The 24,037-nt window shown below is 38.7% G+C and overlaps 1 protein-coding gene across 6 annotated transcripts in view; it reads right to left on the bottom strand.

Annotated features, from left to right (window-relative positions):
* Positions 1-24,037, bottom strand: part of stau1 (staufen double-stranded RNA binding protein 1) — a 62,545-nt gene that overhangs the window by 28,404 nt on the left and 10,104 nt on the right. For 2 of the 6 annotated variants that reach the window (XM_066702679.1, XM_066702674.1), the window contains exons 3-12: positions 15,465-15,586; positions 15,036-15,192; positions 14,202-14,340; positions 14,000-14,065; positions 12,020-12,191; positions 9,229-9,363; positions 7,561-7,656; positions 6,305-6,517; positions 3,860-4,003; positions 2,823-2,969 (exon numbers count right to left, since the gene is read on the bottom strand). In XM_066702679.1, coding sequence (XP_066558776.1) covers positions 2,823-2,969; positions 3,860-4,003; positions 6,305-6,517; positions 7,561-7,656; positions 9,229-9,363; positions 12,020-12,191; positions 14,000-14,065; positions 14,202-14,340; positions 15,036-15,192; positions 15,465-15,586 — 1,391 coding nt within the window. The remainder of the gene's footprint in view (positions 1-2,822; positions 2,970-3,859; positions 4,004-6,304; positions 6,518-7,560; positions 7,657-9,228; positions 9,364-12,019; positions 12,192-13,999; positions 14,066-14,201; positions 14,341-15,035; positions 15,193-15,464; positions 15,587-24,037) is intronic. The other 4 variants (XM_066702677.1, XM_066702675.1, XM_066702678.1 and 1 more) reach the window with 4 other exon arrangements.

Here is a 24,037-nt window from a genome sequence, read left to right as displayed (position 1 = left end):
AGTTTTTTACGACTATCTAACATGGGGGAGGATTTTGACTTGAGGGTCGTAAGCTGGCTGGGACCTCTCAATTCACAGGCTTTTGTCAGCTAAATGGAGCAGAGAACATAACATTTTGTAGTGTTTTCTGGGCATGACTTAAAAATGATTAGGTGTCCAGCTATTATTATTCTAGTAATCAGATAACTGTGATATTGCAACCACACACATTTTAATTTCAATTGCAAACCATTTTTTTCTTGCAATCAGTAGTTAAATTATCACATGCATGAACCTGCTTGGCATACCTATTGTTTTCTGCATCCATTCATTCAATTACACCTGAGGTAAACATACATATTAAATAATATTATGGATCTACACTACTCCATACTCTCTCTCTTTTTGGCCCTAATATTGACACACTGAAATCAGAGGGGGTGCTTCTCTCCCTGCCTATCACTGTCACTTAGTGCCACTACCCCTGACCTGTCTGTATCAGGGTACCAGTCCCCCCCCCCACTCTCTCTCCCTCACTCCATTTCTACACCCTCTCTGACTATTTCTACACCCTGATTTGAATATCCCATCCCCACAAGATCAACATCAGCAAATCCCTGAAACTCCTCATCAATGTTGCATTCCTAATTAAAGACAAATCTCTCCACTCACTCAAATCTCCTGTCATTTCTCATCCGACTACTACAGCTCTCATATTTTAACTTGTAAAATCACAACATATATCCCTTCAAACTACAAAACACATGAGATTTCAGTTCTTTAACTCGTATATTTTGTGAACAGGAACATTGTTCATGCATAGCAACGTGCATTTAATTGGATCGAAAAAGTCGTCATCATCATGTATCACGCGTTTCTGTCAAGAAAAGTTGACCAAGGCAGTGTGAAACAGTTTGTGCGACTACAGAGTGCCCAGGGCAGGGAATGAGTCTTAATGAGATGTGCAGCAAACTGTGAGCAAGCCATGCCATAGGGGTAAAACAGACAATACAGATATTCCCCATCACAAATATCATCTATTTTTAAGAATGGAAATGTGAATATTACACCTCTGGCACTGCTTTTCTCACTATATACAGTGGGGGAAAAAAGTATTTGATCCCCTGCTGATTTTGTACGTTTGCCCACTGACAAAGAAATGATCAGTCTATAATTTTAATGGTAAGTGTATTTTAACAGTGAGAGACAGAATAACAACAAAAAAATCCAGAAAAATGCATTTCAAAAAAGTTATAAATTGATTTGCATGTTAATGAGGGAAATAAGTATTTGACCCCTTCGACTTAGTACTTGGTGGCAAAACCCTTGTTTGGCAATCACAGAGGTCAGACGTTTCTTGTAGTTGGCCACCAGGTTTGCACACATCTCAGGAGGGATTTTTTCCCACTCCTCTTTGCAGATCCTCTCTAAGTCATTAAGGTTTCGAGGCTGACGTTTGGCAACTCGAACCTTCAGCTCCCTCCACAGATTTTCTATGGGATTAAGGTCTGGAGACTGGCTAGGCCACTCCAGGACTTTAATGTGCATCTTCTTGAGCCACTCCTTTGTTGCCTTGGCTGTGTGTCTTGGGTCATTGTCATGCTGGAATACCCATCCACGACCCATTTTCAATGCCCTGTCTGAGGGAAGGAGGTTCTCACCCAAGATTTCACGGTACATGGCCCCATCCATTGTCCCTTTGATGCGGTGCAGTTGTCCTGTCCCCTTAGCAGAAAAACACCCCCAAAGCATAATGTTTCCACCTCCATGTTTGACGGTGGGGATGGTGTTCTTGGGGTCATTCCTCCTCCTCCAAACACAGCGAGTTGAGTTGATGCCAAAGAGCTTGATTTTGGTCTCATCTGAGACCACTTTCACCCAGTTCTCCTCTGAATCATTCAGATGTTCATTGGCAAACTTCAGACGGGCCTGTACATGTGCTTTCTTGAGCAGGGGGACCTTGTGGGCGCTGCAGGATTTCAGTCCTTCACGGCGTAGTGTGTTACCAATTGTTTTCTTGGTGACTATGGTCCCAGCTGCCTTGAGATCATTAACAAGATCCTCCCGTGTAGTTCTGGGCTGATTCCTCACCATTCTTATGATCATTGAAACTCCATGAGGTGAGATCTTGCATGGAGCCCCAGACTGAGGGAGACTGACAGTAAATTTGTGTTTCTTCCATTTGCGAATAATCGCACCAACTGTTGTCACCTTCTCACCAAGCTGCTTGGTGATGGTCTTGTAGCCCATTCCAGCCTTGTGTAGGTCTACAATCTTGTCCCTGACATCCTTGGACAGCTCTTTGGTCTTGGCCATGGTGGAGAGTTTGGAATCTGATTGATTGATTGCTTCTGTGGACAGGTGTCTTTTATACAGGTAACGAGCTGAGATTAGGAGCACTCCCTTTAAGAGAGTGCTCCTAATCTCAGCTCGTTAACTGTATAAAAGGCACCTGGGAGCCAGAAATCTTGCTGATTGATAGGGGATCAAATACTAATTTCCCTCATTAACATGCAAATCAATTTATAACTTTTTTGAAATGTGTTTTTCTGGATTTTTTTGCTGTTATTCTGTCTCTCACTGTTAAAATACACCTACCATTAAAATTATAGACTGATCATTTCTTTGTCAGTGGGCAAACGTACAAAATCAGCAGGGGATCAAATACTTTTTTCCCTCACTGTATTCTCAGACACCACCATGTCTTCTATCAAACCCAATGTGAGCTTATTAATGAGCAATGAGAACACTAGTAAAACAACCAGTCCTAATGATAATCCGAATTATTAGCTGCAAATGTGAAGTTCCTCCAAAGAGGCACGTGGAAATACTCTCGTGTTCACCTTTTCGTCAGTTTTTAAAGCAGGTTTGGGGGGCTGTGGCTGAGGCACTTTAAATCCCATTAGCTCCAACATCTTCTCAGCTGCATTACGTTTAGCTACCTTCTTACTGGGACCCATGCCTTCTGCAGACTGGTTGCCAATTTTGACCTGGGGGGGAAAATAATAATAATCCAATAAATCAAAACTGCTGAAATGCATACTCGGCAGGTTTAAACCAAGATGGCTGGACTTGACACTCTCTGAGGAGGTCTGTCTTTCTCCTGTCTCTCTATATTTTTGCTTTGCTAGTAGCAGGATCATTGCAAAGATCCACAATAAACAACTGGATATTCCAAGAGCACCTATGAGCTCATTTATAAATGAAAAACTCTTAATATTGTTCTAAAGATGATGAATGTTTATATAATTCACTAAATTCAATAACGTACATGTTATTAATGTACTTAAAAGCCTTGGCCCTGATGCTGATTGTCACTTTCTGGCGAACGTAGGGGGAAACTGAACAAACACTGCATATGTAGCCCAAATACTTTGAAACCTTTTAAAACTCTGATTTACACTCTGTTTCTACGTTTCATAATATTATGGATGTTTTATATAATTAAGTTACAGTGACTTTCACACAGAAATGCTGTGACTGAGTGAATGTATTGAAAAGGTTTTGCCACAAACATGGAAATTGGTAAAGAATCCTTTTCATTTTTATTTTAACAAGACGAACATCGCTGTCTTTTTTTCTGTCATACCACTAGTGTTACCATTACAGTTTGTTTTAGAAATGCTATAGAAAGTCTATATATTAGCACCCAACCGAGTTAAAAAAAAAAAAAGTAAGATTTCAAACCACCGCTTTGAATTCCTTTTTCATTATGTGGCACACTGGCCCCTCCAAAATATGATCTGTCCCACTTTAAATTTGGAATCACTTCTTTGACCGTTTTATTTAATAATGGCATGCGCTATATTGAGAAAATTACAGCAAACAAGTAAACAGGAAAGGTTATCAAAACAAAAAGGAGAAATAAGTGCGCCCTAACCTGCATGATGAACTCTCTGCGACGGGGAAGCCCCCTCTCTGTAACCAAGCTGTACTCCGGCTCCTTCTCTTTCTTCGCCTGCTGGATCTGAGCAAGCCGGCTGATAGGGTTCATGCCCTGGCCGTACTCCGGGCTCGTCTGTAGCTGTGAACACAGAACAAGAGCCACAGCCTGTTACATGGCAACCTTTCCCCCTGCTCTCTACAGACTCCCATTCCCACTTTAAAAGCACCAGCTATTTTCATTTGTATGGAATGCGAGTTATTTTCGGTTTCGCTTTTAAATGATTATTTATGGATTAAAAAACTTCATGGAACTGCAACATTAGTCCAAAATGAGCCCCTCAACTGTAGATAGTTGAGAATGTCTATGATACTTTGCAATTTTCAGTTGCTGTTTTTAGTGGGAATTCTGCACTAAAACAAAACAAGATGATTTGTTTCATGTGATTACGAGTATATTCATATTATTTATCTAACTGCAAGGCAACCTGCATTCATGAAACATGTGTAGAATGGTCTAATAGAAAAAATGTTAAACAATTCATTATAGTGAAGGCATTTAATACAAAACAAAAAACATTTAGTAGAACCAAAAAGTTAATGTTTATGATGTTCATAGCAGGCAGATTAAGTACTATTGTTCTAGCAAGAAAATAACCAGCTGAGTTTATTCATTTATCATTTGTTCATTTATCTTGTTTGGATATCTACCACTTTACCTATTAATAATCTTAATAATATAGTACATATTTCAGTATTCTATCCAAAGCATTTTTTTATTCCAGAAGGTATACAGAAGCATATCTGCATCCACATAGTTTTCAATTTATTATTTATCTTAAATAAATAATAAAAAATAAGACTCCATTGAGAAACAAACTAGACAAGGTGCACCTAGGAGGAAACAATGCATCTCTCCTGATTCCACTAGCGATGCACAGTTTTAAGCCATTATGAACTCACCATCCACAAGTATACTATTAATGCAGTTAACTGCTTTAGGGAGAATGTCTAACAAAATCTGGGGGGGAAAAAAAAAAAAAAAAAAAAAAAAAGCATTTCCTGTGGTGGAATAGCGCCGCAAAGTTATTTTGAAATTTGAGATTCGTTTGATATTTGTAATACAGTATTCAGCATTTCTCAAACTTTCTCAAAGATTTCATTAGGAACTGTATGTCAGAGCTTAAGGGCATAAGTGTGGGTTACACAAATGTCCTGATGTGGATGATTGGATGAAACAACCAGAAGATCAGTCAGATAGAGTGGTGCAAGACCATTTAGAGACTTAAAGGTTAATAGAAGAATTTAAAATCAACACAACATGGACAGCCAAGAGAAAGATTTCAAGTTTGCGGTTATATGGTCTCTAGAACTGGACCTGGAGAAAAATACTGCCATCTTCTAACAGTATGTTTTGGTACTCCTTCGAGTAGGAGTGGACAGCGTGGACAAAAACAGTGCCATACACAGTGCAGTGCCAACACCACGCCAACAATTACAGTGCCTGTCCTATCAAGAGCATCCCCATCGCTGTGCCAACCATCACAGCACAGTAAACCAACAGCTACATATACTCTTTAGTAAATAAAGATGGCAGTGTAGTAAGTACTTAACAAAAAAAAAAAGTGATGGTTTTTATTTTCATCAAAACCAGTTACATTGGAAATAATGTGTGAATGACAGATCCACATTTTGAGATCAAATCAAGTTCAGTCATCTGTAGAGATCACTTTGAATGCCGGAAAAATAGCCTAAGGTTTATGAAATGTGTGCAAACATTCAAATTCTACTCCTCTAACAATAACATTTTGATTGTACTTGCTCCAACTTTGCAATCCTAGTTGATTTCAACAAGGAGCTTCCTAGCTATATCACTCTGCTATGTAGTATAACAGGTAGGTCAAAGGCAAAAATAAGCTCTTACATGACACAAACTTTACAGGAATGTCTTATTCATGTGCAATAATATAGAGTAAATACAGTTGCTGGGTCTTAAGAGGGTTAATGTAGTGTGACAGGTGCTGTATTGTTGGTGCAGTGTTGGTTCTGTGCTGTATATGGCCGGCGCTGTGCTGTAATAGTCTGTGTGGAGATGACAGAGGTCTGTGTTTAGCTGTAATGTTGTAAAACCCATGAAAGAAGAGTTTGTGATAACTTCCATTATGCCATCCTACACAATACTGCTGAACCAAAACTATAGTAGCAAATTCTAAAGAAAAGCAATTTTTAGATTAAATGGGGTAAAAATAGGAATCGTCTTGAGAAAAAAAATAAAAACACACAAAAGTCGACTATTTTTCAGAGTCCTTTTGTGACTCGGATTAGAGAAATCGATTTTTTTAAACAATAATGTAACCTGAGCTTTGAAATATCTTTTTGCGATTATAAAATAAATAGTCAATTCAATAGTTTTACTAAGAAAAAAAACTTCAACAGCACTTACTTTAACTATTGACTTGGTTTTCTTTTTGATGCGTGGCTGCACCTTCTCCACACTGGGAAGTGGTGGCAGTTTCTTCAGCTCATCAAGCACAGCCGTGGCTGCGTTCTTCTTTGCAATCTTTTTGCTCTTTCCATCTCCCTCCCCTGAAAATTCACCTACAGACACTTTAATGATGAAGCTCTTCATGTGTGGGGGCCCAGTTTCTTTTAATACCTGAAAGAGAGCAGTACAAAAATTGTTAAAGGGGTAAGAAATAATTGAAAATTGAAATCACCTTGTTATCACCTTGGTACCTTCTTCGATATGCTGTCACAGTATTGACACTAGATACTATTAAGTGTTAAGTGATACTTTAGATACTGCATAAATAAAGTAAAAGGAAATTCATCAAATATCAGGTGTGTTGATGCTTTTGAATTATACAGCCCTTTAGCAAAATATAAATTCTCAATTAAATAGTCATACTTGTGTTAAAATATTTAAGTTGAAGAAACAAAGGTTTTCCAGTCTAAACTATTGATACGTCTGCACTCAGTCATACTCAATACTGCCTATAATATATACACATAGGCATATAATTATATTCATAAATCATTTATCATTTTAACATGAATACAACTGTTGTGGAAATTATCGAATCATATTAAATTAATTGGGGGATCCCGAAAAGTATTCAAAGGCATTTAATACGACATTCACAGGATTGAATGAACCCTTTGAGAAGGATATGCAGTAATAGGAAACCAAAGTAAATATTCAGACTAGTTAGAAAAAAAATGTTTTTGTGATGCTTTTGTATGTTTTTAATCCATTTACACTAGAACTGATTAATAATGATCTCTCTCTCTATATATATATATATATATATATATAATCACAAAATTATCACAAAAAAAAGTATTTCAGCAATCCTACTTTGTTTTGAAGTCTGAACATTAATCAATTATTCCGTATTACACTAGAAATTTGTACTTGTTTAAATTATATGCATTGCTAAAGCATAAAAGCAATACTGAAGTTGCATTTTAATTGTACTACTGCATTCTGTGCATTCTAAGAGCAACCACTAAGGCAAAGCTTGGATAGCAATAAAGCAAGCCCCTCTGGACAAAAATGGTAACTACTTTCTATGTTACACCACTGGTGTAATTAAAGAATAATCAATACATTTATCACATAAACCATAGCATTTGACATGAACAATTTGCATGGAAATGCAGCTAACATAAATCATATTAAGAAATGATGCTCCATACCTCAAAATTCACAGGCATGTTCCTCTTCAGTGCAATTTCAAATACTTGGCTGATTTCAGATTTGTTTAGGTTCTCTTCTGATTGTTCTCCATTTACCTATAATTGAAGTGATAAATTCAACTCAGTTATCCGACATTTTCATTCTGGGGTAGTTCACTAAGCAGTATAATAAGCATGCTCAGACAGTGGTCACAAACAAGGCAAGACAATTATCATTATTGAATTTGAATAAATTCATTACACAGAAGGTATGTACAATTTCTTTTTTTTAAGATAGTTTCATGTGGGTTGCAGTAGGATAGCCCACATTTACTCAACAGCCCAGTTGATTCACTCACTGGACATACATTTTTTGTTAGATTTACTATGTCATTGGATTTACTATTGTTCATAATAAAACTAAAATCAATAGTCAGAATAAATTAATAGATTTGTACAAATGTAATAAATCATTGTCTGCTGGCATTTTACCATAAAACAACAACACAGCGGCAGGAAATTCTAGTAATTTCAATTCTAGGGATTTCTGGTTTCCATTCAATTGATTGCTTAATTTAAGTAATAATTCGGATAAGACATTAAATCATCTGTGTATTCTAGGTCTTAAATTGTTGCTAGATGCATATAAAGCCTGGAGGTACCATGGGGACAGGAATTGCCCAGCCCTGCTCTGGACAGTGTCACACAAATAAATCCATCCATGTATCCACAATTGTGTAACATTTAAATGACATGAGAGGATGGGATAGACTGTTTAATTCAATTTAGAATTGCAATTTTCTTAGTGATTTAAGAAATTAAGGTTTTGTTTTGTGTAGCTGCATGCTTAAAGTCATTATCATGTCATGCTCATGTTCTCTTTTTTTTAATCTAGTCCTCAGGAATTACTTTTGGGTATCATTCAATAGAATGATATTGTGCAGGTACAAATATAACCTGATTTTACTACATTTCCTGTTTGTACAGCCATAAAACTGAACCATCACACCACGTACATGTCTTCAACTGTAGCTACAACAATGAAGATGAATTGTAAGCTATGGACAACAGTGTGTCACACAGGACACAGTGTTCGAATCACACCAGGCAAGAGACTGTCAAAATGTTTAGTTGTATCTACAGTCAAATGTATAGGAGGAAATGTAACAGCTTGGAATTATTATTATAATTTTTTTAAATAAATTAAGCAAAAATTGAGGTACTGTTGTATAAAAACATCATATACAACAAGGAAGATGTCTAAAGGGTTTGTTTTTCACTTTATTACTCAAGACTGGAAAAATACAATCAAATATAATGCATAACTTTTCATATTTTTCAAATAAGTATTATTTCTGTAAAATTAACAATTTCAATTAACACTGAACACTTCTGAAGCAAAGCTACTACACATCCATAATCAAAAATGTACTCTTGAATTGGTCTTATCAATAAATATTGATACCATGTGACAGAATTATGCCCAGAATAGCTGTTGTTTCTAAGAGACAGGTATTTTAATAGTAAAATGTGCAGCAAAACATCAAAAATAAAGAAAATATCAAAATATGAACTACTTTTACCAATTCATAATTAATTTTGATTACACAGTGCATTACCAAACTTATTGGGACAACAGACAAATATCAAAGACAGGCGTTCACAGTATTTAATAGGGTGAAAACTCACCCTCAGCCTTAATGACTGCTGCAGGCCCTTTGATAGGTGGCTGGAGGAATACTGCACAATTCCTCCCACAGAGCAGTTTCGGCAGATCTCTGCAGCTTCTTCTGGATTCTCTGTGCCAGTTAACCCAAGGGTGTTCTATGGGATTGAGGTTAGGATTCTGAGCAGGCCCTGAATGTGTTCAGCACTGCTCTCTTTGACCCGTTACACTCCAAGTTTCATAACATGGTGTTATCATGTTAAGAGATGTACAAAACTGCACCATAAAATAGCACTGATGCCAAGATTACATACATGGCACATAACTTGGAAAAAGTCTGGTAGGTGGTGAGAGGATTATCCCATTACTTTTGTACTATAGGTGCCAAGAATATACAGTGCATCTGGAAAGTATTCACAGCGCTTCACTTTTTCCACATTTTGTTATGTTACAGCCTTATTCCAAAATTGATTAAATTCAGTATTTTCCTAAAAATTCTACAAACAATACCCCATAATGACAACGTGAAAGAAGTTTGTTTGAAATCTTTGCAAATGTATTAAAAATAAAAAACAAAAAAGCACATATACATAAGTATTCACAGCCTTTGCTCAATACTTTGTTGAAGCACCTTTCGCACCAATTACAGCCTCAAGTCTTTTTGAGTATGATGCTACAAGCTTGGCACACCTATTTTGGGGCAGTTTCTCCCATTCTTCTTTGCAGGACCTCTGAAGCTCCATCAGGTTGGATGGGGAGCGTCAGTGCACAGCCATTTTCAGATCTCTCCAGAGATGTTCAATCGGGTTCAAGTCTGGGCTCTGGCAGGGCCACTCAAGTCCTCACAGAGTTGTCCTGTAGCCACTTTGTTATCTTGGCTGTGTGCTTAGGGTCGTTGTCCTGTTGGAAGATGAACCTTTGCCCCAGTCTGAGGTCCAGAGCGTTCTGGAGCAGGTTTTCATCAAGGATGTCTCTGTGCATTGCTGCATTCATCTTTCCCTCAATCCTGACTAATCTCCCAGTTCCTGCCGCTGAAAAACATCCCCACAGCATGATGCTCCCACCACAATGCTTCACTGTAGGGTTGCTATTGGCCAGGTGATGAGCGGTGCCTGGTTTCCTCCAGACATGACACTTTCCATTCAGGCCAAGGATTTCAATCTTTGTTTCTCATGGTCTGAGAGTCCTTCAGATGCCTTTTGGCAAACTCCAGGCAGGCTGTCATGTGCCTTTTACTGAGGAGTGGCTTCCGTCTGGCCAATCTACCATACAGGTCTGATTGGTGGAGTGCTGCAGAGATGGTTGTTCTTCTGGAAGGTTCTCCTCTATCCACAGAGAAACGCTGGAGCTCTGTCAGAGTGACCATCGGGTTCTTGGTCACCTCCCTGACTAAGGCCCTTCTCCCCCGATCGCTCAGTTTGGCCGGGCGGCCAGCTCTAGGAAGAGTCCTGGTGCTTCCAAACTTCTACCATTTACGGATGATGGAGGCCACTGTGCTCATCGGGATCTTCAATGCTGCAGACATTTTTCTGTACCCTTCCCCAGATCTGTGCCTCGATACAATTCTGTCTCGGAGGCCTACAGACAATTCCTTGGACTTCATGGCTTGGTTTGTGCTCTGACATGCAGTGTTATCTGTGGGACCTTATATAGACAGGTGTGTGCCTTTCCAAATCATGTCCAATCAACTGAATTTACCACAGGTGGACTCCAATCAAGTTGTAGAAACATCTCAAGGATGATCAGTGGAAACAGGATGCACCTGAGCTCAATTTTGAGTGTCATGGCAAAGGCTGTGAATACTTATGTACATGTGCTTTTTTTGTTTTTTATTTTTAATAGTTTTGCAAAGATTTCAAACAAACGTCTTTCACGTTGTCATTATGGGGTTTTGTTTGTAGAATTTTGAGGAAAATAATGAACTTAAAAGTGAAGCGCTGTGAATACTTTCCGGATGCACTGTAAGTGGTAATTAGAAGGATATAATCTCAGGACTGAAATGAGGCACTGCTTTTATAAATGGTTTTGTAGGTCAGCGCCAAGATACTCAGCCATAGAACTGAAACAAATTCCTTAGGATCTTTCAAGAAATGTTTGGATAATATCAATAACCTAAAGCTTCCATATAACCTGCAAATGGTGCCCTATTTTTTAACCCTACTTTTCTTATGCTTATTTTTAAAATGTGTTTATTTAACTCCCATACATAAATATATGATTCTGATCTATACAATATTGATAGTTACGGAACTCATTACTTTTTGTTTAACTGCAAACTAATGACTGTAGCAACATTTTCTTGATAAATCAAATTTTAGTAACAGTTCACTTGGAGGCAACTGTATGTGTGTAGCTCTGAATTTAAGTGAGGAAAAGAAGTATTATGAAATTGTTCTTAACAGAAATGAGCACTGAGCTGTGTGTGTTTTAGGAACTGGAAAGTATGTTGTAACTAAGCCTATTGGGGGAGCTTCCAGCAAACCACCTCTGAATTGTAAAATGTATTATTCTGAATTGCTGTTTTAGCTAAATTGAATTTGTAATGATTGATGCATTGTACTTCAATGTATTTTTGCACTTATGTTGTAAGTCGCCCTGGATAAGGGCGTCTGCCAAGAAATAATAATAATAATAATAATAATTGCTCATGGCCCACACTTTTTTTCCAAAGCTGTTATTAATTCTGTAATATAACATTGTAAAGGTATATTAATTCATAGCAGTCATATTTATTCAGGTTAGAAGCTGGTATTAAGTCTTTTGGTTTAACCTCAATAGAAAGTTTATGAAAAGGCCTGTGGCCAACTGGCTCACCTCCAGCTTCTTCTCCAAAAGGGGCTCTTTCTGTAGGACCTTCAGTGCTTTGGCAGCGGCATCGTGCTTTGCAGCTTGCCTGGTCCTACCTTTGCCATGGAACTGCTGGCCCCCGATAGACAGTTCCATATGATACAGCACTGGCCCCACTGGGGGGAACGGGTAATAGTACCTGCGGGAGACAAACATCCAATTTCATAAGTGCCAATTCAAACAACAATCCTCTACTTTACTCGATTATAGGCTGATCATAATCTCCTGTATAGAAAAATCATTCACAAGGTAAATTCCTCACACACTAAAATATACTCATTACATTTGTACATTGTTCTGTGTTTTAGTTATGCAAGAAAATAGTGTATGTTATTTCTGGAGTTTCACAATTTCAGGACAACATGCTTCATATCCATGTGACAAAATATTTTGGCATGTTTTGTGAAAATTCCTTTGGTACATCACAGTGTGTTCTCCTTGCTTTAAAATAGTTATTACAGTTGTGAACTCTTACAATATCAATATTACAGTTTTGGAGACCTAATGGAAAAAGGCCAGAGATCTGTTAGTTACATGAGTTAGGCAAGGTGGGGAAGGATCACTTTGTGTCATTGCCATATTACTAATAGGTCAGCTTCCTTTTGCAATCAGAATGGTTGAGGGTGGAACATATGATATTTGAACATATAATGCCAGCTTGGTTTATTACAGAGGGTTTTTAACCTTGATAAGGAAGGAGAGAGAGAGAGAGAGAGAGAGAGAGAGAGAGAGAGAGAGAGAGAGAGAGAGAGAGAGAGAGAATGAGAATATTCACTAAGGAGTGGACTGATTAACTCTAAGACAGTGGTTGTCAAACTTTTTTAACCAAGTACCACCCCTGATCTAACCAAAGCATTGTTAACTCAAGCAACTTCTCCTGTTCAGCACAGGACAGATCCTCAGGTATTCCCGCAACATCAACAGTAAAGGGGTTCCTGATCCACTTTGGTGTGGCCTCTACTGGAAAATACTCTTGAGAACTGTTCTTCCAGTGACAAAAGTTGCACAACAATCACATCACAAACTGCAGCATCAAGTGTCACACCATATGTGTGCAGATGGTTCTTCAGAGACATTGCCTGCCTTGATTTTGTTAACAAAAAGCTGCAGCTTTTTCTTCGTAGTAGTGATCTTGTCAGACACATCAAAGATTGTTAGAGAGAGCCCCTGCAGTCCCATATTCAGCTCATTCAAATATGAGAATATATTCTCACTGAAAAATTTCAATATTGTAAAAAGTACAAATAATAAATCAATCTGAAAAATATTTTTTTCTAACAAATGTGTACTAAATTATTATATATATAAGATCATAGGAGAGAGTTTGGCCAACCTTTGACCTTTCTTGGTCAACAAATGGCCAGAGGTAAGTAGTCAATCTCTTTCATGTTACCTACATTGGTGGTAGAGACATCATGTTATTACCACTTTCTTCCATGATGAACATTTTATTTGGGAGTTATAAACCTTCATGTGTGGCTATAAACTACCATAACTGGACAGGAGTAGGTATCACATAACATAGATTTCCTGAAGAGAAAAATCCTGATGAGGGCCAATATTAACAAAACTGTTCTAATGAGTCAAATAAATTATAAATAAACATCATGCCTACAATCTTACACCTTTGGCCAGCCCAGAGCATCATTCACAGAAAATAGAATAAGAAACTAGTAGAGAAAATAAAAAAGTTGGGGCTGCTGAGCTAAACCCGTGACTAAAATGCATATATTTGACATTTTACTTAAAGTTTAAACTATGGCACATCAAATTGTTGAAATAGAACAATAATTTGAAAATACTTTCGGGAAAGTTAATACAACTTGAAATATTGAATACAGGTTAATTATCGTTTAAATTAAACAGTCCAAAACTAGTCACTGAACTTGCCAAAATATTATATGACAATGCAGAGTGGATCCATATTGTTCCTTTAAAAATATATACCTTTTATATTGATGACTTAGAACAGGTTCTGCGAGTTGTCTGCAGCCTTCTGGAGGTGAAAAGCCACTGAAACACATCCACGGTTAGAGTTTCTTTAGAAATGAAAATAAACTTGTGCATAAACCAATTATTTTTTAATCATTTTGCCTTAGTAGACTAATGATAGGAGTTTAGTTTACATTCTGTCCAGAGTTGTACCCACCTTGGATAGGGGCCAGGAGCTCGGACATTGTAATTGAAGTTGGGTCTCATTCCAGGATAAGGATCAATGGGTTTGTAGATTGGTTTTTTTCCAAGTTTCATACAAAGTGCATTTAGCTCCACAGTATGGGTTATACTGTCTAAAAACAAAAACAAACACTCAATCCAAAACACAAAGAATATACGTCCTAAATGAAGTATTCCTGTATGTTTAGTTGTTTCAGAAATAGGAACATCATTAAGATAAATTGCAATTCAGTAAGGTAAATCATTTTGCTAAACCTAATTTTTCTGAAGGACTAAAACTTTTTTAAGTGCAACGATGACTACAATTATGAGATAAAATACTCTTGATTCATTGTTTACAATTTTCTAAAGATGCAAGCAAAAACTTAAAGCAGATATATAGCATTCATTCCTATTTTTTCTATTTGACAGAAGGCAAGTTTTACCAAACTCTTAACAATAAATCAATATCAGTCAACTTTTTTCCCCAAGTACAAACCTACGTTTTTAAAAGTTGACTCTGCTTGAAATTGTTTCAAGAGTGAAGTCCATGATTCATAAAGTATTCAGTCTTGGGGACTGCTTATTTCAAATGTACTTTCCAATAGGAATTTCAACCTTACACAATCCTAAAACAATGCTGTTGAGTGGTATAAAATTGTACTGGAAGCCAACAGATTCACAGTCGGTAAGTGAAAGCATATCCCACAAAGAGCAGGAATGCCCATTTTCTTAATTCTTTCATCAATAAAACCCAATTATGAGAACCGCTGTTCTAGACATTTTGAGCACATAGTCCCAGAATGTATACTTCAGGAAACAGTGTTACCTGGGTTCTTGCCTGTGTTGCGAGGGGGCCGTAGACTGGGCTTGGGCAGTGTGGTTTGGGAGAGGGCACTGGCAGCAGCTGCATGTTGAGCTTTCTTGATGCTGGTTCCCTCAGCTTCCCAGTGCTGCTCCCCCAGAGTCAGTCGCACTGAAAATATCTGGGGAGAGAGAGAGTGGAGGCATCAGATTGAAGGACCTGTGTAAATTACTGCATTATGGCGATTGTGGTCAAAAACACTAGAGTGGACAGGAATTTTGTTAAACATCTCATTTGTAAGCGTTTTCTTCCTACTGCTCCATAACTTCTTTGGAAATTCCTCTAGAGACAATAGTGCCCCTTGTCTATCAATAAGACATGAAAAGTCCTATGAGAGTGGGTTTAAAGGTCCTTATGTTTAGGTTTTGACAATAATGAAAAAGTTAGGATTACCTTAGAGTGAGCTGGTCCTTGTTCACTCAGAAGTTTGTACTCTGGCTGTATCTTGTTGAAACGGGCTAACTCATTCACCAGACACATTGGGGTCTTCTCTTTGGGGTTTGCCATGTTAGGAACTGAAAGACAGGAAACAAATTTATTACGCCTATTAAGTTCCTGTTAGCTACGTTGGTACTGCGCGCGCGCTAATACTTGAGTGTTTTTACCGCTACCGAGCTTTCACAGACAGTTTATTGCCACATTCACCAATAGAAAAATCAAAAATTAATACCTTGCAAAAATCAACTATTATATCATGGCTGAAAGAACAAGACTCCAAGAGGACTGATCCCAGCTCCGATAGATCAGACACACGTTGAGAACGAGGAGAATAATAATATCGGTCGCCGACACTAGCTCTGATGCTGAACCCGATACACTGTTGGTGTTAGCAAGTGGCGGAAAACGGCAACAAGGCAGTACAATCCAAATTATATAAGATTGGAATTTACTTACTGGGAAGGAGGAAGAGCCAAGACCACAGTGTGTCGTGTGCTGTGAGATGATCAGAAATGAGAGCATGAAGCCTGAGGCGGCACTTAACCACAAAACATGCCATCTTGAGGACTTTCTGTTCTGTAAGCTTCTACCAACAAGAACTACAGGGGAGCATATTTTTATTCTGAATGTATTAATGTATCGAAGAGAATGGCACAGACTGGAAAAAATATGTCAGAGTTTGTACAGACGGTGCCAGAGCAATGACAGGCCAACACAGTGGTGTAGTTGCACAGATTAGAGGGGTCACTCTGGATATGAAGTGGACTCACTGCAGCATCCACGAGAGGCACTGGCAGTCAAGAACATGCCTCAGGATTTAAAATCTGCGCTAGAATCTGCTGTCAAAGTAGTGAATTTTATCAAAGCCCGACCAATTAATTCAGGTCTGTTCAGTGTGCTGTGTAATGAAATGGGCAGTGAACATGTACAGCTTTTGCTACATACTGAACTGACATGGTTATCAAGGGGCAGAGTGCTCACGAGACTCTCTGAACTGCACTCCTAAGGTACAGATGTTTCTTCATGACCAGAAACCTCCTTTGGCAAGTCTATTTGATGATCCAGTATGGCTGGTACAATTAGCCTACCTGGCCGATATATTCTCACATTTGAATGAGCTGAATATGGGACTGCAGGGGCTCTCTCTAACAATCTTTGATTTGTCTGACAAAATCACTACTACGAAGAAAAAGCTGCAGCTTTTTGTTAACAAAATCAAGGCAGGCAATGTCTCTGAAGAACCATCTGCACACATATGGTGTGACACTTGATGCTGTAGTTTGTGATGTGATTGTTGTGCACCTTTTGTCACTGGAAGAACAGTTCTCAAGAGTATTTTCCAGTAGAGGCCACACCAAAGTGGATCAGGAACCCCTTTACTGTTGATGTCGCGGGAATACCTGTCCTGTGCTGAACAGGAGAAGTTGCTTGAGTTAACAATGCTTTGGTTAGATCAGGGGTGGTACTTGGTTAAAAAAGTTTGACAACCACTGTCTTAGAGTTAATCAGTCCACTCCTTAGTGAATATTCTCATTCTCTCTCTCTCTCTCTCTCTCTCTCTCTCTCTCCTTCCTTATCAAGGTTAAAAACCCTCTGTAATAAACCAAGCTGGCATTATATGTTCAAATATCATATGTTCCACCCTCAACCATTCTGATTGCAAAAGGAAGCTGACCTATTAGTAATATGGCAATGACACAAAGTGATCCTTCCCCAGCTTGCCTAACTCATGTAACTAACAGATCTCTGGCCTTTTTCTAATAGGTCTCCAAAACTGTAATATTGATATTGTAAGAGTTCACAACTGTAATAACTATTTAAAAGCAAGGAGAACACACTGTGATGTACCAAAGGAATTCTGCCCTTTATTCAGTGACATGATCGTATGATCAAGGGTGCCAACCAAGGCATGGGAACACACAGGACTAGGGCTGTGCTGGTACACGGTATACCACCTCATCATGGTGACACATCCTCATCACAGAGAAAAAATATTCATAGTTAATATCAGCTTTTCTTTTTCTTTTTTTTTAAATATAAAGCTGTGCTTACTAACCTGCAGCTGAGACAGTAACTAAAACTATTTCTGATATGAGACAGTGAAATAGATTTGACAGGTTGTTCACAGCTGAGCATCATAACTGTCTTTGAATGAACCTCTTTGAATACGCTGGTGTATCTGCAGTCAACTCAACTGTTTTGCATCTCGGTGAGCATAAAGTGGCTCACAAGTGTCTTCTTTTATTCACAGTGAGCATAAGACACCTGTCAGTGAAATTCTTTAGGGCCACTATGTGTTGACTGTCTGTACAATTACCAAACTACATTTTTCATCTTCTAATAGTCTAAGAAATTCCTGATTCATGATTCTCATATGTGGCCATTTTGTAAAACATCGAGTTGTAGACAGTTTAAAAAAAACTACGTGGGTCTACTACTTCTACTAATACCTCTTATTCAACATATTGTAAAATATATAAAACTTTTTCTGTCAAATAAACTAATTGAGATATTATGGGATATTATGTAATTATGGTTGTTCCACGAGCAAGTGCTGCAAGAATAAGTTTTACACCTCATGGCCTATTCATCTTTTTTTTTTTTTTCCCAATTAATCTTATTTTTATCATTGTAGGCTATTTTAGTTTGGTTTTAGTATTTACACCGATCAGCCATAACATTATGACCACCTGCTTAATATTGTGTAGGTCCCCCTTTTGCCGCCAAAACAGCCCTGACCCGTCAAGGCATGGACTCCACTAGACCTCTGAAGGTGTGCTGTGGTATCTGGCACCAAGACGTTAGCAGCAGATCTTTTAAGTCCTGTAAGTTGCGAGGTGGGGCCTCCATGGATCGGACTTGTTTGTCCAGCAAATCCCACAGATGCTCGGCTGGATTGAGAAATGGGGAATTTGGAGGACAAGACAACACCTTGAACTTGTGATTCATCAGACCAGGCCACCTTCTTCCATTGCTCCGTGGTCCAGTTCTGATGCTCACGTGCCCATTGTAGGCACTTTCGGCAGTGGACAGGGGTCAGCATGGGCACCCTGACTGGTCTGCGGCTACGCAGCCCCATATGCAACAAACTGTGATGCACTGTGTGTTCTGACACCTTTCTATCAGAACCAACATTCACTTTTTCAGCTATTTGAGCTACAGTAGCTTGTCTGTTGGATTGGACCACATAGGCCAGCCTTCGCTACCCACGTGGATCAATGAGCCTTGGCCGCCCATGACCCTGTCGCCGGTTCACTGCTTTTCCTTCTATGGACCACATCTGATAGGTACTGACCACTGCAGACCGGGAACACCCCACAAGAACTGCAGTTTTGGAGATGCTCTGACTCAGTCGTCTAGCCATCACAATTTGGCCCTTGTCTAAGTCGCTCAGATCCTTAAGCTTGGCCATTTTTCCAGCTTCTAACACATCAACTTTGATGACAAAATATTCACTTGCTGCCTAATATATCCCACCCACTGACAGGTGCCATGATAACGAGATTATCAGAGTTATTCACTTCACCTGTCAGTGGTCATAATGTTATGGCTGATCGGTGTATGACACGACAAGATGCTTTTTTGGGCTCCAACACTTTGATAATGTGATCGGGTATTAGGCTGCCATTTAAGAATTGTTTTTAAAATGATTAGCGCTAACTGCAATGCAATCACCGTTAAAGTAAATATGTTGGTATTTTTGTCAGGAACATCCAACACAAGCGCAGTACATTATTCTACAGTATATCGATACTTACAATATGTCACTGGCACAGCCTTACACAGGACAGCCAGTCCAAACATCATAGCCCCCAAAACTACTATTAACAGTGTCCACTGGCCATTGCCCTGGCTGCCCACTCTACCCAGAGTGCACTAGGCCACTTCCATGAGTCCCTGCACTCCTCTAAAAGTGGGTTGCAGCCCCTAGCATTTGGCTGTGCCAGCAGACGGCGCTACAATATCACAAAATGCAGCCAATTAAACTGCCTGATGTCATGATGTCTTGGTGAAAACCTAATTCAAAACTCAGTATCCCTCAAGCTATAATGCCCTTACAGAAACAATTGAGTGTTAAAATATCAGTCTGGATGCAAAAGTGGTGTGTCATTTGTATATAAAGAATCAACTGAGTAAAATCTATTTCTCATTTCCATAAAAAAAAAAAAATCATATACATTCACTTGGCTAGCAATCACTTTGAACACAGTAAATATGAATATTTATTTTAAAAACTAGGAGAAATTTGAAACCTGTTTTCGTGCCAATTATCCAGACCCCTTGCAGAAATTTACAACATTAATTTTACAAGGTGCAATGCTACATAAGGGTATCTGTTGCAGGGTCCATGGCAATCAGCCTAAATTGTGAGTACATAAAAATAATAAAACCCAAACAGACATCTATATGACACAAAAAGTGGACAAACACAAATCAAATCACTTGTGCATATACACTCACCTAAAAGATTATTAGGAACACCATACTAATACTGTGTTTGACCCCCTTTCGCCTTCAGAACTGCCTTAATTCTACGTGGCATTGATTCAACAAGGTGCTGAAAGCATTCTTTAGAAATGTTGGCCCATATTGATAGGATAGCATCTTGATGGAGTTGATGGAGATTTGTGGGATGCACATCCAGGGCACGAAGCTCCCGTTCCACCACATCCCAAAGATGCTCTATTGGGTTGAGATCTGGTGACTGTGGGGGCCAGTTTAGTACAGTGAACTCATTGTCATGTTCAAGAAACCAATTTGAAATGATTCGACCTTTGTGACATGGTGCATTATCCTGCTGGAAGTAGCCATCACAGGATGGGTACATGGTGGTCATAAAGGGATGGACATGGTCAGAAACAATGCTCAGGTAGGCCGTGGCATTTAAACGATGCCCAATTGGCACTAAGGGGCCTAAAGTGTGCCAAGAAAACATCCCCCACACCATTACACCACCACCACCAGCCTGCACAGTGGTAACAAGGCATGATGGATCCATGTTCTCATTCTGTTTACGCCAAATTCTGACTCTGCCATCTGAATGTCTCAACAGAAATCGAGACTCATCAGACCAGGCAACATTTTTCCAGTCTTCAACTGTCCAATTTTGGTGAGCTTGTGCAAATTGTAGCCTCTTTTTCCTATTTGTAGTGGAGATGAGTGGTACCCGGTGGGGTCTTCTGCTGTTGTAGCCCATCCGCCTCAAGGTTGTACGTGTTGTGGCTTCACAAATGCTTTGCTGCATACCTCGGTTGTAACGAGTGGTTATTTCTGTCAAAGTTGCTCTTCTATCAACTTGAATCAGTCGGCCCATTCTCCTCTGACCTCTAGCATCAACAAGGCATTTTCGCCCACAGGACTGCCGCATACTGGATGTTTTTCCCTTTTCACACCATTCTTTGTAAACCCTAGAAATGGTTGTGCGTGAAAATCCCAGTAACTGAGCAGATTGTGAAATACTCAGACCGGCCCGTCTGGCACCAACAACCATGCCACGCTCAAAATTGCTTAAATCACCTTTCTTTCCCATTCAGACATTCAGTTTGGAGTTCAGGAGATTGTCTTGACCAGGACCACACCCCTAAATGCATTGAAGCAACTGCCATGTGATTGGTTCGTTAGATAATTGCATTAATGAGAAATTGAACAGGTGTTCCTAATAATCCTTTAGGTGAGTGTATATGCATGCACACACACACACAAAATAGAATTAAATGAATAATAAACATAAAAGGTGACTCAAGAACATAAAATATACTACTGTCTCAATCTTTCCCTACCACCTTATTTACAATAATCATACATACTGACACTATAAATTAGCTGCCAGCATTAGCTGAGTAATGTCCCAGTAATAATATAAAGCTAAAGAAAACACTAGATAACAGTGCAACCTGACCTCACAGTAAACAGATTTGAGGCAGATTAGCCCCTGTTGCCTAAATGTAGTCTGGTTTAATCCAGGCAGTCTCTCCACTGTGCTGGTGACCTTATTAGGCCAGGTCAAAAGCAGAGGAGATTCTGCTACCAAGGACTACCAAGTCCTTCTATGACAGGTACTACAGACTTCATCAAATATTTATTATGAAGACTCATCGCCACAAAACCCTGATGTTCAGAAAGTGGTGACGATGGGGGTTTCCCAACACTTCCTCTGCGACTCAGAGCAACAGTGAAGGTCATACGATCTGTATACAACCAGGGAGCTTTTAGAGAAAAAAAAACAGGTCATAGATCTGAAGAAAATTCAAAGGTATCTGTCATATTTAATCTCTGCCCATTTTTAAACTAATGTTATTTTAATGGGCAAGTAATGTAAAAGAATGCAGACTGAAGAGAGCAGCCATCTTTGAATTAATAAACGTAGCATCATAGCAATCACATTAATTGGAAAATAGTGAAAAGGGGATTTGTTTTTAAGGCATGGGTCCACTCCAGGTGCAGGAGTAGTGGTTTCATTCGCTCAATTTTAAACTCCTTTTCATTGCCGTGACTGAGATAATTAAAGGATGCCTTTTTTGTTGTATGAGCATTTCTAGAGTTGACCAAGAAAGTTTTACTTCTCTTTTTTAGGGGGGGATTTTAAGTGAATAAGATAAACAGCAATGATATGGAACCAAATGCAGAGTTGGGCAGGAAAATCTGTAGACTCAGAAGTGTGATTTAGAAGATTCGATTTTGTTATTATTAAAACTGAAGAGCAAAACTGTACTTGGCGAGAGACCCGGTGGGTGTGTGTAAATAGTGGCCTGATTGCTGTGGTACAGGCCTATCAGTCTTACGCCATCTGGTGCAAGAGCCATCTGGTGTAGCAGTGTTCTGGCTACAAGTAATACAAAAGCTGCTGTACAGGCAGGCCAGTCTAACCTGGAAAGTACTCAGCCTCTGTGCAGCACTAGAGCTGCAGTCTTTTCACTGTGTGCTGAAAATGTCCTGAAGCAAATGTAAATGATGGATCAATGTGTTCCACTGGTCCTGGTGGACATCAAAGACCACTTTTTACAGTAGGTATGAGAATCTCTTCTGCATGCACATCCTTCTTTCAACACCAAACACACCACTGGTGTGTGCAGCCAAATAGCTCTATTTACTCCTCATCTGATCATAACACCTGGTTCCAATTCAAGTGCCAATGGTGCTTAGCAAACTCCAGGCGCTTACATTTGTTGGTTGCTCTTAATAAAGGCTTTTATCTGGCTGCTATTCCAAATAGGCTATCATCATGGAGGTGGCATCTGATAGTAGATTTGGAGACTCGCTGACCCCAAGATGCAAACAAGTTCTGTAATTCTAATACTGTGGCCCTTGGATTCTTCTTTGCCTCACCAAACCATCTTTCTCCCTGTGCATGGGGGCAAGATGAACTTCTTAATTACCCTTAATAGTGGTAAGTGGTATAGTCAGGAGTTTACATTTTTTTACACCCATAGCCTGATTTATGAAGGCCAACAACAATTTGTCCCTCTTCATTTGAGTTCTTTGCCTTTCCCCATTGTGATGAATGGATTTTACATGCATGTTACCTAATTTATATATCCCAGTGAACTTATAAGAGTAGGATGTTAATGCAGATTTAATTTTGTATTATTTATTTGAATCTTTAGGGATGCCAATAATGTTGACACCTACCTTTTCAGAAAAAAAGTTAAAAATGAAAGTAAAATGAGCAATTGTATTAGTCTAAAATAATATATTTTTCACACATTTTGAGCATAAAATATAGCTAATTTTATTTTGTACAGCTTTTTTTGCTCATCTTTATCAAGGTTGACAATTTTGGTGGTGACTGTGTGTGTATGTGTAAATAAAATCACCATCAGCCTATATTGATCCACTACTGGATGAAGGTCTGGCCAAGATGGTCGAACTTGCTTCGATCTACAGCTTCTCTTTTCTTTTTGTCACACCCTCAAAGGTTATGATATCTCTTCTATGTGGTCATCTTGTAGGTCTTTTTAAATCTCTAGGGATCCATTAAATAACTTCCTTTGGCGATCTTTGATCTGTTTGTCCTGCAATGTGTCCAATCTCTTCTTGTTATTCGAAGCACACATCTTTCCATGCTTCTGTGTGTCGTCCACGGTTTCTGTATCTTTTTTTTCATTAAGTGACCAGGGTTCACATCCATAAGTGAGCACAGGTATGCATTGCTCAAATACATTACTCTTGAGGCAAGTGGGTAGATTGTTCCATGTTGTGATAGACATACTGTCCTTCCAAAATACATTAGGGTAAATACAAAAAAATATATTAAATAAAATACAATTCACATTCTAAAAGCCTCTACAATGCAGAATCAAATTTTGACAACACTCCATCAATCAAATATAATTAGCTGTTTTAGCTAATACCTGCTGGAAGACAAAGCTTTAAAGCCAGGTTTAGTCAATCTCCTGAAACCATGGAATCAGTAAATGTGACTAATATGTAGAATAAGGATTCTCTCTTCAATATGCCTCTCCTCACCTTCAGTAAATCAAATATTATCAAGTAGTTTACTACCTTATATCCACATATATTATACAAAA

This window comes from Amia ocellicauda, chromosome 4, assembly GCF_036373705.1.
Source record: "Amia ocellicauda isolate fAmiCal2 chromosome 4, fAmiCal2.hap1, whole genome shotgun sequence".
Lineage (NCBI taxonomy): Eukaryota > Metazoa > Chordata > Actinopteri > Amiiformes > Amiidae > Amia > Amia ocellicauda.
This window is presented reverse-complemented; position numbering and strand designations above follow the sequence as displayed.